The sequence below is a fragment of the Cervus elaphus genome, chromosome 15, assembly GCF_910594005.1.
Source record: "Cervus elaphus chromosome 15, mCerEla1.1, whole genome shotgun sequence".
NCBI lineage: Eukaryota > Metazoa > Chordata > Mammalia > Artiodactyla > Cervidae > Cervus > Cervus elaphus.
This window is the reverse complement of record NC_057829.1, coordinates 75,453,348-75,473,008: the sequence shown is the minus strand read 5'-3', so window position 1 is coordinate 75,473,008 and position 19,661 is coordinate 75,453,348. Positions and strand designations below refer to the sequence as shown.

At 36.5% G+C, this 19,661-nt stretch overlaps 1 protein-coding gene across 6 annotated transcripts in view; it reads right to left on the bottom strand.

Annotated features, from left to right (window-relative positions):
• Positions 1-19,661, bottom strand: part of VTI1A (vesicle transport through interaction with t-SNAREs 1A) — a 368,143-nt gene that overhangs the window by 288,307 nt on the left and 60,175 nt on the right. For all 6 annotated transcript variants that reach the window (XM_043925708.1, XM_043925710.1, XM_043925709.1 and 3 more), the window contains exon 4: positions 1,463-1,540. In XM_043925708.1, coding sequence (XP_043781643.1) covers positions 1,463-1,540 — 78 coding nt within the window. The remainder of the gene's footprint in view (positions 1-1,462; positions 1,541-19,661) is intronic.

Below are 19,661 nucleotides of genomic sequence, written 5' to 3'. Positions count from 1 at the left end.
GAGCAATCTAAATCTCACTTAAAATAGGAAAAAAATTTTTTTTGCTCTCATCCTCACATTATTTAATCTATTATGAGTAAAACTCCTTTATCACATCATGCTTTTGTGTTTGATGTGCTCCTTTTTTTTTTTTTTCCCCTTAGCTATGCTCACATTTCAATCAGGGAAGCTGAAATCCCAAGTCAAATCTTAACGTGTTTACATGTCTGAACTGAAGCTGATAACATCCAACTAGTGGAGGAGCTGAGATCTTTCCAAAAACAAACACAGGACTGCTCAGTGATTCTTCCTTTCTGGGGGTGTGCGAATGGGGGCCTTTTCATCACATGAGCAACAACCCTGTTTACAATATTCACATTTAGGGGATAGTATTATAGTTTCAGCATATATAGATTTACACTCTATTTGCAAGGGTAAACACTATTATGCAATTTTTATAATGCATATCAATATATTATGTTCTAGCGGCTTATTAAAATGTTGGTTTACCCAATGAATGATTTATGTTCATTTTTATTTAGAGTAGAGGCTTCTACTAGACTTGCCAAAGTAACGTTAATAAACACGTTCAGGTCTTGCTTCTGAAGTTCCCTATCATTTATTTTCTTTAAAAGTGTCAAAGAGAATCAGTCACTAGGGCTGTTTGAGACATTTTTAAAAAATCATCTCTACTCTGAGGTTCTTGAAACATTTTTTAAAGTCATATATATTATCTACATGAATTAATGAAATCGGCAGTATTAATTCAAAGAAAGAAGTGGGACACTAATTAGACTCACGACACTACTGTGTGATCGCTGACAGCCAAGTTGCAAGGCCTCTTGAAGAAGAAACCGTGTCTTATTTTTTTGCCTATGCGGATCTTAAACTGCAAAAAGACTTCTCGCATTACTCCTCCTACAACTATTATCATCATCATTATCATTACCTGACAGGGGCACAACCTCTATGTGAGTATCCAAGTTCCACACTGGTGCTTCCAATTTGCATTTTGGTGAATGTATTTTTAAGAAGGTACACAATAGGAGCCTGAGCTGCCCAGTCGAATTTTGAAAGCTTACTTTCATTTGTTTTGCTGTGAGTGTTGATTTAATTATACTGCATTATTATCAAAGCTGCATTATGTACTTTTTTTATTCCTTTTACATGTGTTGGAGGTGAGGACCTTGGCTTTGTCCACAAACCGTGTGTTTCAAGTTATTCCTTAAGTACTAAATAATAAAGAAAAGAGAAGAAAAGATTTTTTTAAAAGATAGCAGACAGTGATCACAAGGTAAAGGGTTAAATGTAAGATCTCCAAGAAACATTTTGAAGTTGATTAAGACTCCAGCTTTGCATTAAACAGTATCGCTTCCACATGAGTTGTCGCTAATACTGTTACAGAGCGGCTTGAGAGCCCAGTGTGCCCGTGACCTCCTTCACCCTCCAGCCACCCACCGGGCCTTCCTGATTAGCATTCTACCTGGTTCTCTGAGGAATTCCCGTCATCCCCTAGGAGCTCATTTCGTACTTCGTCACTGTAGGCGATCCGTGACCTTTTCTATAAAACAAAACAGAAATGGAGAGAGCAAGATGAACGTTAGAAAGTAAAGGCTTCCAAGCATTATTGGTATCAAGACTCATCATCTCAAACCTCGAGAGCCCCCTAATGGAAACCTATTTGCTCAAATCTGCAAACCAAAGTTGTGCAAAGTTCTTGAACTTGAGGAGTTTAATGTAAATTAAATAAGTTTTTTCAAATGCCAGTAATGGATAAAAACTCTGCCTTGTGTGAGTACTCTATTAATACTGACAAACGGATCAGAACTGATATGTTATTCCATGCAGTCATTCAGATCAGACCACAAAGCTGAAAGAAAATACAGCTATTTTGCTGTATATCTGCCACACTCACCAGATGCAGTTAAAACAAGAGTATATAGGGTCTTTAATACTGTGGCAGGAAATGGACTCTACAATATAGGTCTTTTAAAATCTCTATTTCTAGTATAACATTATATCTCCAGCTATATACTGGGATGCCTGGAAAATAGCATATCCCCATTTCCTTCATTATTGTGATGTTACTAATCAGAAAGAGATGGAATTTAAAAGCCCATCCTGTTTCCAAACTATAATTTAAATGTCTCCTAGTCCTCTATAAAAATGGCCTAAGGAAACGTAGTGGGAGTGTGTGTGTATGTATATCTGGTAAAACAAATTTCCCAATCCCAGTAAACAAAGGCAAGTAGGCTATGAGTCAACTGTTCACAATTCCAGTAAATAAAGACAAGTAGGCTATGAATCGATTTTTCACACACTAAAATTTTGTTTTACAAGAAATCTACCTTTACCAGTAAAGTCAGAGGGACATGTCTGCAAGCAATTCATGAATTATCTAAACGTGCACACATTTGGAAAAGCTAAAAAGCTCTGAAAATTAGTTGTGAAGCTAGAGTGCCATCCTCAGATCCTACTTCAGCATCACTATTTCAGACCCAAATGTGGATGTACAGGTTACTTTACTGCCTTTTCTGCATCTGAACTAACTGAGCGAAATCAGTCAATTAAAAAATGGCAGCTGGGAAATAGTAATCTTTTCCTATTTCGGGTCTATAGTGTAGGACTTAATATTTCTTACCTGCTCAACTGTGATATGAAAAATTTTTGTAGTTTAAAAAGACTATCCATAATCTGTGAGCAGAATTCAACAAGATTTTTAATTAGATTTTTAAACCAGTGAATAAGTAGCAGAGCTTTGCCACATAGAGATCATAGTATCTTAAACATAAAATCCTACTATATTGGAACTTAAAAGAACTTTCAACAAGGAAAACTAATAGATTTTAAATCATTTTAAAGTTTGCCTTTCTCACTTAGGGCTCCCTATCTGAACCCCAAAACACAGAAAATTATTTATGACTATTCTCAATTCTCCCAAAGATGGGACGTGAAAGAGAGTTTAGTTCATTACATAGCATAGAAGCCTCAGGGCATTAAGGCTTAACTCTCTGGCAGAATCCTGTTGAAAAGGGCTGAATGGGGTGTAAATAAAAATAAATAAACCTAGACATCCCTTTATTTTTTAAGGAAAACAAAAATCAGTCTTGTGGAATTCTAAAGGTAGCTTTGGTTAAATTGACACTAGAACCCTGTGGTCCTAACTATAGCTCAGTAGTCATTCTACTGCACAAAATTTCCTAATTTTATTACCCTCTAAATACACACATAGAGGAAATAAAAATATATAAAAGTTGCAAAATGTTACAAAGGAGATGGTGGTATCCCCTCCTATTCTAGGTTTCTGCCCCAAGCCCTACTTCTTGTTACAAATGTGTGTATCATACCTTGGCAAATGTATTAAGTCTGTAAGTCGATAAATGAAACCAACAATGTTGCAGAAAGGATAAAACAGGAAAGGTAGGTCATTAGCCTGAGGTCAGTAATGACATCTATATCAGCTGTCGTAACTATTCAGGAGTGACCCAGCTCATTCCTTTTTGAATATGGCAGGCTTCTCACTGCCACAAACAGCAGATATTAGGTTGGCTTCCCTTATTGTATTTACTGAAGCTACTATTAATTAGCTATTTCTACTGACTCTGTAAAGTATTGAAAAATGCTAAATTATAAGGACAGTACACTACGGGGCCTTAGCACAATATTTCATTCAAGCCAAACCTTTCTTTTGCCCATTTGGGGCTCCTTGATACAATAGTTTCAAACTATCCAGCAAAAGTATTTTACAGCATTAAAGGAAATGAAAACCTTTTAACATTCTGTGGTATCAGAGCTGCCTTTTTAATTATTCATTTCATCACCATGGGGGACTAAAACATTCCACGGTATGCAAGAATATCATATGGAGATTGTTTTTGTTTTTCCCTTTTTTACCAAAATATCAACAAATTGGCATAGATTGTTCAATTACACTATATTCTTATTTTGATTTGCTGTACTTCAAAAGAAGAAAATTACAAACATGGATGCCTAAATAACTAATCTTGTTTTGGTTAGGATCCATTGCTTTTAAAAAAACCAGCAATTAAGAGTGTACATGCTCAGCAATACAGGAGAACTGAAGTTATCCAGAGTTGAAGGGTGGGCCCTATAAATGTCACTCTTTACCATTGGGATAGCAAAAACTGGTCATTGGGATGACTCTCTGGATGTAATTAAGCACATGATATGCTGAGTTTATAAAATGTTCTCTGATAGGACTGACTTCTGTTACAGAATGAAAAGACAACTTATTTCAAATATCAGAAATAGTTCCTCATGAAAATGACATAGCTGATACTGAAAACTGAACTCTTTACAATTAAGTATCACTTTGAACAAAATGCTTTTAAATTCACACTTTGCTTTATTAAGAATTATTTTTAAATGCCTGCCATTGGTCTTTTCTCCTAATTTTTTGTGGTTTGAAATTTTAAGTAAGCTGAATTTAATAAACTATAATTTAGCCTGCAGGATCATCACTAAAATAACTGAACACCCAAAAAGGCCAATTTGTCTGAATGAGAAATTGCTTATTTTATGAAATTTTCCTCCAAAACATCAATAAACTGTTTTACCTTTTGTGGAATTTTTTTGTTAGTATTTTACATTACTAAGTACTATGCCATACTTTAAATTGGAAGATTCAAAGTTAATGAAACTGAAACACCTACTGTATCTGGATCAACTAACTAAAATATTTTTTACTTTATTATCAACTGTATAAAATCTGTACTTTAGCCAAATGCAAGCATGAGAATTTGAGCTGGAAATGTCACACACTCAGCTACAGTTTGAAGGAACCCAATTCATAATGCATTTTATAAATAGTTAATGACTTCTATACATAAGCTAACCAGGCAAATCAAGAAATTGTCAACATTTTTAGTCTTAGTTGTCAGTTACTACTGTCTACTGGTGCTTTATATGTGGCTTCTGGAGAAGACAGAAGCTCTCTGCAGTTTGTAATCTATTGCAATTTCAGGTCTGTACCATAAGGGTGGAAAAGCTTCAACTGACAATATGGCCGGCCACACACACACACACACACACACACTCTTTCTCTCTCTCTCTCTCACACATACAGAGTGTTAAATACAAGGGTATTCCTCACTTTTAGTTGTGTGTTTGTGTAAAGTTTATTCCTTCTAACTTATATATCTGGGTGGACAGAGAAATCTACAGACCATATATGAACCCTAAAAAATTGGACAAATCAACAACTGATTGTTATCCATAAGACATTAGATGCACAAAATGTCAACAGATTATTTTAAACTGATGACAAAAATGAGTCTTTGGTTAAGAAAGTAAGAATTTCAGATGCCAAGCAGTTTTTGTACTTGATGAACACAACGTTTGCATACTGATTGGCTGATTTTCTTAAAGCCAAGTTCAAACAGATACACTTGCTCAGTTCTCTCTGGAAATTTGGCTTGAAACAATCTATCTACTTGACCTTAACATTTCCCAACTGAACTGAATGTGTTCCTGGACAGGCACTGCTAAACTAGAAACAAAATGAATTAACTTAGCTTAAACTAATTAAGAACTGTGATCTGTGGTACCGCCTCCTGGATGAATCTACATGAGAAACAGGGTATACATAACCAGAATGAGGATTTCTAGCACTCACCACCAGTATAAGCATAACAATGAAGTTGGTTTATTACTAGAGCGTATATGAGAATTTAATTTCCATGGCCTGCACATGGCAAAGCAATTGCTTAAATTGCCTCACCTGGGAATTTAATACAATGTTATCATCAGACCAGCCACATTGTAAATAGATTTATAATGCTTTCCATGTGCTGCGCTCTGTTGCATATGAATTAAGTAATGATCTGGTATTACAATAAAATCAGCTAGTTCCCACACCTGGCAGACAGGATATTTCACTAAATTAATACCCAAACAGCTACATCACAAGGCATGGGAGAGGAAACAATCTCTAAGGCATTGGACGTGAGTTTAACATGGGAGGCAAACACTCCATGGTTATGTAAAATGTTACTGTGTTGAATGGGCCGCTCAAGACAATCTGTTTCTAACATCTGTATTACCGAATTAAGACTTTCTTAGTTCCATTCAATTTTGGCCTGATTTTCTTCATTCAGTACTTTAATTACTAATCAGCAATCCACAACATTCACAAACACTAAGAAAGCCCTTTATTCTAATCTATGTGCTGCAGACAGCCAAATAATTGATACAAAGTGTACTATGGTTTTGGTAAGTAATGAAAGAACAGCTTGTCCTACTTCCTAATCAAATTGGTCTATAGAAGAAATGGTTACTAGGTTTCTCCATAGGTCTAAAACAAATTACCCAGTCTGGCCAGACTTTTTCATTGCTTCTACCATGTCTTTCAGTTTCCCTATATTTAATAATGCCCCAGGTTACCAGGTGATACACCTATTAAAAACTGTTATGCTTTCATAGCCAAAGAATTTAACTGCTCTAAAGAATTTAACTGCTCCTGTTATAATTAACACTTTGGGATAGCTATAGAATACCATGAAATTATATTTATTAGCTAGTCATATAATTGCTGGCACTCATTTCTTACTTAATTTTATCTGGTTCTAATTAAATAATATCATACTTCCATAATGCCCAGATGGCATTTTCTAAAATGCATCTATCTTTGGCACAAGGCGTTGCATTTTTAACCTCCCTTCTATTTCTCCACTGGCAATTTCAGCCTTTCATCCTCACTCCACTCAGGACTTAAAAAGGCTCACCAATCCAGGGCAGGAAACTTAAATTTTGGAGGAAAAAATAGAAAGAAATTTGTGAAATTGTTTATTTCACCATTCTCCATGCTGTACTACTTTTTAGCAAAAAAAACAATTTAAGATTAAAACGTATCATACTGGGAATTCCCTCGTCCAGTGGTTAGAACTCCGTGCTTTCACTGCCAAGTGCGCAGGTTCAAACCCTGATCAGGGAACTAAGGTCCCACAAACTACACAGTGTGGCCAAAAATAAAAAATAATGAAAATAAATTATAATAATGCTCTTAAAAATACCATGCTAAATGATACAGATAAAGGTAAAGTCAACTGTTAGGTAAATGCTTCATCCTTGGAACACTGTTAAGACAACAAAGCACAGGGCACTGAATGAAAAGAACAGAAATGATATTTCAGTCTTGGTCAAATGAAATTTTCTGAATATTAGTTTCCGCAATCTCTAAAAAACTGGTAACAATATTTATTCCCAGGGCTTTTGTGAGGATTTAAGTATTATAAACAAATGGAAACCTACCATAATGCCTTGAATGTGATAACATTACAAAGGATGTTTAACTAAATATTTGTTCATAATATGGAAAAAGATGCAATAAAACCAGTACACATACATGACTGAGGGTCTAAATTAGCACATTCTTCCTTAAAAATGATTTGCCAATATATACCAAAATTTATTTAAAAAGTCGCATTATTTAATCCAGCAATTATAATTCTACTACTACATTATTTTGCCCAACTATCTATTTTATGGTGCCACAATTTTTGGACCACTTCCAGTGATAAAAACTTTATTGCATTTCTTTAATGTTATCAGAGAAACTAACTTCCAATCTGTCTCTTCTAAGTAATCATTCCACTAAACATGGCTTGCTCTTGCTCAAGGGACTGTTTAGAGTTAAAGGTCAAGCTCATTTGCTGGAAAGTGCACATGCCACATGTCACCAATACTGTAGTGTGTTAATAAAGGGAAAGCACACTTTCCATCTATCATAAATTCATGGCCAATGGACCATATGCAAGCTACCAGAGAGAAAGTACTAACACACCCTGCTTCCAGCAGTTGCAAAAGCAGGTTACTGTGTGAACACTGAAATAACCCATTGTTCTTGAGCATGTAATACGAGAAAAAAAAATTTTCAAGATAAAAAAATCTTCCTATTATAATCATTCTCATTTACTATTTTTGCTTGTACTTTCAAGACATTTTACATATTTGAAATTGATATTTGTGTTCTGACTGTAAATGAGATAAATCATATCATATTTTCTCTTAATTATCTTTTTAAATTTAGCTTTGTGATCACATGTGAGTATTTATTTGCATACGAAGAAGTTATATCTATATATATACACTTATAGACTCACACAAACCCATATGCAATCCATATGGAACAACTCTATTTATGTTTCACAGTTCTAGAAGAGACTTTTATTTATACTAGGAACTCTGACCACATTGCAGCTACATCATTTAATGATCTGCAAAACAGAGAGCCCAGAAATCATGTAACAGCACTTCTTCATTTCCTCCTCCAGCATTTCTAAACTTATGTCTGAAATTTAAGTTTAACATTAGTGTTTCAAAATGCAACTTGAGTTAGTTAGAATCATGGCCCCACTTGCTTGCATATGCTTATAGTTTACAACTTTGACACTGCTATTGAACACAGTGTGTCTGTGTCTTATATCATGTTGGTCTGTCAATCAATAATTAAGTTACTTCATTCAGAAAATCTGCTTATGATAGAATGCCCAGATGTTGTTGTCAACATCTGGAATAGTGTAAGTATGCAGTAGAGGAAGTCTAGTTCCTTAAAGTCTTTCTGAATATAAAATAACTACACAGACTATACTTGAAATAATCAAATAAATATCCTATATATTCCCACTGGAAAATGATACTCTGATAAATGAATGCTATGTAACAGATGCTTTTATTTGAAGTTTTACAAGAACTACTGAAATAAAATATGAAGACATATATAATTAATTTGAATCTAGGCTTCCTATGTAATCTACCAGGTGGCACAATGATAAAGAATCTGCCTGCCAATGCAGGAGATGCAGGTCTGATCCTTGTGTCAAGAAGACCCTCTGGAAGAGGAAATGGCAACCCACTTGAGTATTCATGCCTGGAAAATACCATGCACGAGGAACCTCGTGGGCTATAGTTCACGGGATCGCAGAGTCAGACATGACTGAGCAACTGAGCGTGCACGTGCATACACATACTGTGCCTAGCATTAGGAAACAAAAGTGATCCTTTCATTGCAGATCCATCCACAGTCATTATTTCAAGTGATCCAGACATGCAGAAACAAATGATCTTGAGGATTTTGTGTAACTGACATTGAGGTTATCACATAAATGACAGAATGTGATAGTTGACCAGTGACACGGGGCATCTACTAGACCAGCCTGCAAACATAGAGATGAGGGGTTATAAGCCAGATGAACTGTACAAAAAAGATCTTTACGACCCAGATAATCATGACTGTGTGATCACCAACCAACCTAGACCTGACACTCTGGAATGCGAAGTCAAGTGGGCCTTAGGAATCATCACTACAAACAAAGCTAGTGGAGGTGATGGAATTCCAGTTGAGCTATTTTAAATCCTAAAAGATATGCTGTGAAAGTGCTGCACTCAATATGCCAGCAAATCTGGAAAACTCAGCAGTGGCCACAGGACTGGAAACGGTCAGTTTTCATTCCAATCCCAAAGAAAGGCAATGCCAAAGAATGCTCAAACTACTGCACAATTGCACTCATCTCACACACTAGTAAAGTAATACTCAAAATTTTCCAAGCCAGGTTTCAACACAACATGAATATGAACTTCCAGATGTTCAAGCTGGATTTAGAAAAGGCAGAGGAACCAGAGATCAAGTTGCCAACATCCGTTGGATCATCAAAAAAGCAAGAGAAAAAAAAAAAAAAAAGCAAGAGAGTTCCAGAAAAATATCTACTTCTGCTTTATTGACTATGCCAAAGCCTTTTGACTGTGAGGATCACAACAAACTGTGGAAAGTCCTTAAAGAGATGGGAATACCAGACCACCTGACATGTCTCTTGAGAAACCTGTATGCAGGTTAGGAAGCAGCAGTTAGAACTGGACATGGAACAACAGACTGGTTCCAAATAGGAAAAGGAGTACATCAAGGCTGTATATTGTCACCCTGCTTATTTAACTTATATGCAGAGTACATCATGAGAAGCGCTGGGCTGGAGGAAGCACAAGCTGGAATCAAGATTGCTGGGAGAAATATCAATAACCTCAGATATGCAGATGACACCACCCTTATGGCAGAAAGCGAAGAAAAACTAAAGAGCCTCTTGATGAAAGTGAAAGAGGGGAGTGAAAAAATTGGCTTAAAATGCAACATTCAGAAAACTAAGATCATGGCATCTCATCCCATCACTTCATGGCAAATAGATGGAGAAACTGGACACAATGACAGACTTTATTTTTGGGGGCTCCAAAATCACTACAGATGGTGACTGCAGCCATGAAATTAAAAGATGCTTGCTCCTTGGAAGAAAAGTTATGACCAACCTAGATAGCATATTAAAAAGCAGAGACATTACTTTGCCAACAAAGGTCCGTCTAGTCAAAGCTATGGTTTTTCCAGCAGTCAGGTATGGATGTGAGAGCTGGACTATAAAGAAAGCTGAGTACTGAAGAAGTGATGCTTTTGAACTATGGTGTTGGAAAAGACCCTTGAGAGTCCCTTGGACTGCAAGGAGATCCAATCAGTCCATCCTGAAGGAAATCAGTCCTGAATATTCACTGGAAGGAGTGATGCTGAAGCTGAAACTCCAATCCTTTGGCCACTGGGATGCAAAGAACTGACTCATTTGAAAAGACCCTGATGCTGGGCAAGATTGAAGGCAGGAGGAGAAGAGGACAACAGAGGATGAGATGGTTCGATGGCATCACCGACTGAACTGACATGAGTTTGAGTAAACTCTGGGAGTTGGCGATGGACAGGGAGGCTTGGCATGCTGCAGTCCATGGGGTCACAAAGAGTCAGATACCAATGAGTGACTGAACTGACTGACTGACTAAAGCCAGATGAGCGATCTACTCAAGGCCAAAAACCTATGAGAAAACATGCAGAACAATGACAGAATTCATTTCCCAATGCCCACCCTCCTTTCACTTTACCAGACCACCAAGATAAGCTGTGGGTGTCTTATCACCCATTCCCCAGCACAAGGTTGGCCGTCCATTCACCTAGTTCTATGAATGTATCACCAACTACAAAGTTGATTAGTCTGTAGATTGTGTTTCTTGTCACGCGCCTCCAAAACAAACAGACAAGCAAATCTTTACTTATACTTTGTTGTCAACATCTGGAATATTGACATCAATAAATTTGAAAGTCCAAGGGTGACACATGCTTAATGCAGACTGTTTTATTTGATAGAATAAAGTGTTTGATCTCAGACAGTAAGTCACAACCATACCTATGACTGTAACTTAGATATGTTTCAGGATTAATCTTCAAAGGCTACACCATAAAAGAACAATAATCTACCCACATGGCAGGAGAGGAGCCACACCAGTTATAAAGATGTGTTAAGAATTCTCTGATGACACCACCCTAATGGCAGAAAGTGAAGAGGAACTAAAGAGCCTCTAGATGATGGTGAAAGAGGAGAGTGAAAAAGTGGGCTTAAAAACTCAACATCCAAAAAACTAAGATCATGGCATCTGGTCCCATCACTTCATGGCAAATAGATGGGGAAACAGTGGAAACAGTGGCAGATTTTCTCTTCTTGGGTTTCAAAATCACTGCAGATGGTGACTGCAGCCATGAAATCAAAAGATGCTTGCTCTTTGGAAGAAAAGCTACGACAAACCTAGACAGTGTGTATTCAAAAGCAGAGACATCACTTTGCCGACAAAGGTCCACCTAGTCAAAGCTATGGATTTTCCAGTTGTAATGTATGGATGTGAGAGTTGGACCATGAAGAAGCCTGAGCACTGAAGAACTGGTGCTTTCAAATTGTGGTGCTGGAGAAGGCTCTTGAGAGTCCCTTGGACTGAAAGGAGATCAGACCAATCTATCTTAAAGGAAATCAGTCCTAAATATTCATTGGAAGGACTGATGCTGAAGCTGAAGCTCCAATCCTTTGGCCACCTGATGTGAAGAATCCACAGAAGAATCCACCATGCTACAGTGACTTTACAGTGCTCATGACTCAAAGGTGTATGCTGTATCTTAATGCTTTATAAATACAGCCAATATGACTGTGATACTTAGGCAATAAAACTCTTCTAGCCCAAATTCTCCATGGAAATATTTTGAAGATTACTTCTATACCAAGGTGATCCAAAAGTATAAAATAGGATCAAGTAAATATAAATATTCATATTCATATCTGATTCATAGACATGTCGTGAATCTAAAAGATTCTCCATTTTCAGTCAAATAGTAATACTGCATACTGAGGGGCTTTACTTCATCAAGTAATATTCTTTCTCTTCTATCTTCAATATGTCACTCTTTACTGGTTCTTCCCTATTCTCGTAATTTTAAGAATGCAAACATTTTTAAGTGTATCCCAACTTTAAATTTTTTTTTTAAGGTAAGAGTTTGATAGTCTGCCTTTTTAAAAAATGTTATTTATTTATTTTAATTGGAGGCTAATTACTTTACAATATTGTCGTGGTTTTTGCCATACATTGACATGAATCAGACATGTGTCCCACCATCCTGAACCCCCCTCTTAACTCCCTCCCCTACATCCCTCTGAGTTGTTCCAGAGCACCAGCTTTGGGTGCCCTGCTTCAAGCATTGAATTTGCACTGGTTATCTATTTTACATACTGTAATATACATCCAACTTTACATATTTTAAAATGTCATTTCACCCTGCACTACTCTCCCCAGCTAATGCCTAACTGTTCTTCATCCTGCCTTTCCTAGCCAAGCTTTTTGAAAGAGTATTCTCTACAAACACTAATGATAGTTATTCATGGTGCAGTCACTTACTAACTTCCAACAAACTGATGTTTTCCTATCACACTGCAGGAGTCCCTGGGAACACCAATCACTTCCTAATTGACAAAACCATTTTAAAATAACTCTTTTAGAATAGTTACAGATTGCTAGAAAAGTTGCAAAGACAGTGCAGAGAGTTCCCATATAACCTAAACCTAGTTCCCCTTACTATTAACATAACATCTTCTATTAGTGTGGCACATTTGTCACAATGAATGAATCATCTGTTCATTATTATACATTATTACAAACTGAGGTCTATACTTTTATCAATTTCTTTAGTAGTAATGTTCTTTTTCTGTTCCAGGACACCATCTAATATCCTATATTATGCTTAGGTGTCATGTCTCCTTAGCCTCCTCTTGGCTATGACAATTTCTTGGGTTTTCCTAGTTTTGGATGGCCTTGACATTTTTGAAGAGTATGGCATTTCACAGAATGTCCCTCAAATGGGATTACTCAGGTTTTTCTCATGACCAGACTGGGGTTTTAAGTTTCGGGGTGGAAGACCACAGAGGCAAAATGCTCTTTTCATCAACATCATATCAAGGGTACAGATTATCAACATGACATCACTGTTGATGTTCATCTTGATCACCTGGTAAGGAGGTGTTATGTTTCTCCACTGTAAAGCTACTCTTCTACCCTTTCTTGTACTGTATGCACTCTGCACAGTCTACATTTGAGGAGTGGGGAGCTATGCTCCACCTCCTTGAGGAAGGAGTATCTACATAAGTTATCTGGCATTCTCCAGCATGAGATCTGTCTATCTAATCATTAGTTGATATCAGTATCCATGGATATTTACTTTATTCTTTGGCTTATAAGCCAATACTACACTTCACTTACTTTGTTGCACAAATAAGTGAGTACAATAAGTTACTTTGTTACCAACTTTGGCTCCAATGGCCACTTTTCAGTTCTTTTTTATTAGACCTCTGAATAGCATCTGACATGGTTGCCCACTTTCCCATTAGCAGTTACACCACCACCACACTCCCTTGAAATTCCTCCTGCCCTGGTCTCTCCTTCTCAGCCTCCTTCATTATAACTACTCTCTCAGCCTTCCCTGGGTTTCCAGCCTTAGCCCTATTCTCACTCATCTGTTTGATCTCATCTATATCCACCGTTCTAATCACAAACTAGAGGCTGGCAAAGACATGTTTTCTGCATAAATTTAATTTCTACTTGGTGCCATAGATAACCAAAAGACATCTCAGACTTAAGACAGACAAAGTGGGGCATATTCTTTCTCCTATATACTTCTCTTCCTCCTGTTTTCCCTAATTTGGTGTATGGTGTTATCATGTACATTGTCAACCCAGATAAAAATCCTAAAAAATTTCCTACTCTCTCCATTACTCTCCAAATCCAATCACCAGGCTCTTTGAATTAAACTCTTATTTTTCAGAATATCCACATTTCCAAGATGTCTTAGCCATATTTCCAAGATGTCTGTTACCTTATGTGCTAGTCACAATTCTTTCCCCAAAACTGTTGTTACCAAGTATTTCACCATTCTCTTTATATGTGAATTATATTTGACAGATACTTGTATGGAAAGACTGACAGGGTTTTAGGCAGAAGTAAGCCAACAGGTACAAATTCTCAGTGCCTCATCTTGGGGAGTAAAAGAGACCTTTTCAACCCAACCCTATCTATAGCAGAGTATCAAAGCTATAAAAGAATCATTGTCTAAAGATATAACTTATTTCAAAGTAGACATGTTAAAACAGAAAGCTAATTCATTCAACAAAAGCCAATAACTATGGGAAAATGCTAAGCATTAGAACTCTGTCCAACTTTATAAGTCAAGCTCACATTTCTCTTTCATTTCAAATATAGGCACATCTCACATTGGCTATTGTATTGTTCTCCTAAGTTAGGTATTCCCATTTCTCATTATGTAGAAGCTAAAAGACCACTTTTCAAATGAGATGATGTGCATGCATATTTCTCCATTGTTTGTCTGATTTGTGGACCTAAGGAATATGGATTATTTCTGCTATCTGCATGAAGAAACTCTGCTACAAGCCTGGAATTCAGTTTGCTTTTATCTCTGAGACCCCAAATTGTATCATTAGACAACAGAGAACACTTATCTAGATTGAACTGTCATACAAATAGATTTTTTTGTCAGCCATACAACTTGTATTGGGGAACATGCCAACAAAAACAAAATCTGGCAATTTAAAACAACAAACCTATCCTCTACTGACACAAACAAATCCCTGTATTTCAAATAAATAGGAATTACTATAGATCACATATCCTGTGTGTGGGTGCTACAAAAAGAAAAATATTCTTAGAACTAATTCTATCTAGTTTCTGGAGGTGGTTTAACATAAGGCAAGCATGAAGTATACTTAATACTAATAAACATCCAAGAAAAAAATACTAACAGACAGGAATTACAAGTTATCAGAGAAGAACAGGGTTTTCTAACAAAATTCCAAGTCAAAATTCATCGGCTACATGGAAAAGTTGATATTGTGTTGCACTTTTGAGTTTAGTCTCTGCTCTGTAATCCTCTGGGGAATGTAGGTGATGCCTCTGCCTACAAAACAGTCAATCTGAGTAGTAAAACAATCATTCTCCCTGAACCTAAATTGATTCTGGCTCTGTGTCTTCAACATTCATAAAGAATAATTGAAAACTAGAGAACTGACCTCATCACTGTTACACTCAATCTCTTCCAGATCTCAGGCTATTTGGGAAAATATTCAGAGTTGATCTATTCTAAATTGGTTAACCTCAGACATCAAAGATGATAAACTACATCAGTAAAAGTAAAGTAATAAAATTCTCACAACTTAAAAATGGCATCAGTTTGCCCATCAGTATAGAAATAGTTTAATCCCCTCCCTTAATATTTTTGAGTTGACTCTTATTTCTTTTTCTATAAGCTGCATCTTCATTCTGGAACTTCTGTTGGAGTTACTCTTTCAGTGAAATTCAGGCTTAGACTTGTGGGATCAGACACTCCTGTGAAGTAAGTAAGTAAACATGCAAATTCAACTCTGTGAATCCACATCGAGCTGACAGAGAAAATGAACAAACTTACAGGTCAAAAACTTCAATTGAACCCGTGTCATTTTACTAAGTAGAAATCTAATTAGTTCAACTACTCAAATGCAAATATTTATATTTGCAAATGAGTTTTCTTCAACTGAAATTATGTAACAAGAACTTAGCACTTTACAAAATTTTGTAATATGTTACATGACAAAGCTGTAACTTTTTATGTTGTATCAACAGGTACTTATGGCAAGACTTCAGATGTTAGAAAAAGGACAATCTGAAAAAATAGTAGAATCCAGATACAAGACATGAAAAGGACTTCAAGAGTGGTAACTAAAATAGATAACTGGTTAAAAGCAAGATAAAATATAATGTTCCAAGTTGCTTCCACATTTTGGTAAATGACAGAACTATCTGAGAAAAATTATTTTTACTTTGAAGAAAGTTATAGTATTACATTAATTTAAAAACACGAACAGATGTAGTCAACTTACTTTCAAACAGTTGAGAAAAAACTAGACATATGTAGAGTGGATAAGATCAATAGAGAAAGCATAGAAAAATGATAAAGTGATTGGCACAAAATATTAATAGGCAGATCTAGGTAAGGGATGTATGTATGTTCTTTGTGTTATTCTTTAAACTTTTCCGAAAATTTGAAATTAGTCTCAAATAAAAAGCTTAAAGTGATTAAAAAGTATGAAAAGATTAGTGGGCTAAGGAGACAGAGCTAGTTTTCTACAACTAGCTAATGTCTGAGATTATCTAAATGTCCAGAATAAACCCTTGATCAGAGGGATAATAGTTCATGTTAAACAAAAGTGTGAGATCATTACTCAAATTTAGACAATTTAAACTGTAAATTTTTATTATATACAATGGTGTTCTCTTTAAGCTTTTTTCCATAATGACACAGGATTACTTTTGCTAGTTTTAAATTAGCAACATAATCTTCTTTTATAGTTCAGCTGTGAGAACAGACTTTAAACCATCCCTAGTTAGAGAAACTCAAAGTTATCAGCTCAAAATAATGGAATATTATCTACCATTTAAAACAATTCTTTTTTTCCCTTCATTTTATTCTGAATAAATTTTTGAGGACAACATTTCTAAATTAGATTACTTAATAGACAGTAATCAATGATTTATTATTATTATTTTATGAAAATATCTAGAGGAATCTAATATAAATCTCATTGGGGTGTTTTGCACTAACTAAAGATCTTTTAATGTACTCTTAGGTCATGCTCTAATGTTCCTGAAGAAAACACACTCTCACATAGTTAGACACGTGCCCACTAAACTTTGACTTGATTTGGCAACCAAGATGTCGCTGATCTGTCTAATTTTGACTGTGATAGCCATGGACAGGGACAGGATGTAATTCCACCTCTGGAAAGAACACAGCCAATTCTGGCAGCCTATAAATATGCAATAATGAGAGGACCTTAGGGTTAAAAGGGACCTTGAGAGATCCTCTAGTGCCACGCTCCCTGATGTCACCACACACTGAATACATCTCATAAAGACCTTGGGAAGGAGGTTTACCAACAGTCAAGGATTACTGTCAGAAAGTAGCTCCCTAACTTGTACTACGCTTACACATAGTGTAGAGCCCAAAAACAGGGGCAGACTACACTTCACATAACAGTTGTTCACAGACTGGAAGACACAACAACTTCACAACTTTCTGTCCAGGGAAAATGATCCCAGGACCTTTTCTCGTCTGTCTAGTTTTTCAATCCTTTCATCATCTGAGGGGCTCACCAGAGAATTTTTTTCCTGAAATATCTTTAGGCATGGTGCTGGAGAACTTTGAGAGTCCCTTGGACAGCAAGGAGATCAAACCAGTCAATCTGAAAGGAAATCAACCCTGAATATTCATTGGAAGGACTGAAGCTGAAGCTCCAATACTTTGGCCAAATAATTCAGAGAGTCAACTCATTGGAAAAGACTGTGATGCTGGGAAAAATTGAGGGCAGGAGGAGAAGCAGACGACAGAGGATGAAATGGTTGAATTGCCTCACCGACTCAACGGACATGAGTTTGAGCAAACTCTGGGAGATAGTGAAGGACAAGGAAGCCTGGTGTGTTGCAATCCATGGGGTTGCAAAGAGTCAGACATGACTGAGCAATTGAACAATGGTAACCCCAACAATACTCAGAGATGGTCATTAGTAGATTCTCCCAGATTCTACCATGAACCAAAATGTACCCAATCTTATGATCTGTAAAGCCGAGGAGGCCCCTCTTTTTACTGTTCTTTCTTACTTCTGCTCTGAATACATTTAACATTAAATTATATATATAGAGAGAGACAGAGACTATTTTTTAAATTTATTTTTAATTGGAGGATAATTGCTTTATAATATTGTGTTGGTTTCTGCCATATATCAACATGAGTCAGCCATAGGTATACATACGTCCCCTCCCTCTTGAACTTCCCTCCTACCTCCCACCCCATCCCACCTCACTAGGCCATCACAGAGCACCAGTTTGAGTTCCCTGTGTCATACACCAAATTCCCACTGGCTATCTATTTTACCATCTGTGGTAGTATATATGATTCCATGCTACTCTCTCAGTTCATCCCACCCTCTCTTTCCCCAACTGTGCCCACAAGTCTGTTCCCTGTATCTGTGTTTCGACCGCTGCGCTGCAAACAGTTTCATCAGTACCATCTTTCTAGAGTCCATATACATGTGTTAATATATATGTGCTTTTCTCTTTCTGACTTACTTCACTCTGTACATACACTAATTTTTATTTGAGTTTTAGGACTAATTACTATTACACTTTTAAATTTGTTTTCTTGTCCTTTGAAGAAACAATATGATAAATTAGAAAGCCCTCCAATTTGGGCATCTGATGAGCCTAAGTTTGAATTCCAGGTTTGTCCTTTTCTAGTTATGATTAACTAGGGAGTTTCTGAGCCCCTGTGAAGCAGCCAAGGTAAAGTTTACAAACTGACTAGTATAGTGCTAAACACATATTAGGAATTAAAGAACAATAATTGCTCTAATCATAATAATAATTACTATTGAGAAAATATAATTATTGAGAACACCAGCAAGTCTATTCTTCTGCATATAAAACTCTGGATTTGTCTACCTCAGCTCTTTATTCTATGATGGTCCCACACATGTATGCCCGACATAGCCACTTCAGTCCTGCTCCCCGTTATCACCCAAACTTCTGACTATAAAGACCAGATTGCCATTCCATTCCAGTTCTTCTTTGCCCTTGGGACTCAATTTTGACTTTCATTTTTTGGTCTTCTTTCCTTTGACTCTATACTTATATTTGAACTTGATTTTCTGTGCTTTGACCCTCAGTGTTCTCTGAGGTTTTAGGCTCTCATTCACCCATTTCCTCTGTCTCTAGAAGAGCAAATACTTATATATGTGATCCCAGAGAAAATATTTATAGATGTTATCCCAAACTCTGAAAAGAATTCAGACAGTACTATAACAAAGAAGCTTCAAAGGTAATGTGCTTCATTATTAGCACTTGACAGTATGAGTTAAACTACGATCCAAATCCTAGTTTTACCATTTATTTTTTGTGTGACTGAAGAGAAGATATCTAACCTTTCTGAGTCTCCTTCTTTATAGGTGCATAAAAGAAATGACAAACACTTAGTTGGCATGATTAAATGGGACTTGCAATAAGGACAGAGCTGCATAAGTTAACGGGTTCCCTCTAAGTCATTACTTCTCCCTCTCCTCCCACTCTGGGTTTGGGTAGGTGGGTGAATAACAAGAACAAATAAACTCTGAATTTTCCATTCTCAGCAAAACTAGAAAACAGATATTATTCATAGATCCCAAAATATGAGGCGAGATGTCCCAAAGCAGATGAGATCATGCAGAGCCACTTGATAACAAAATGCCTGA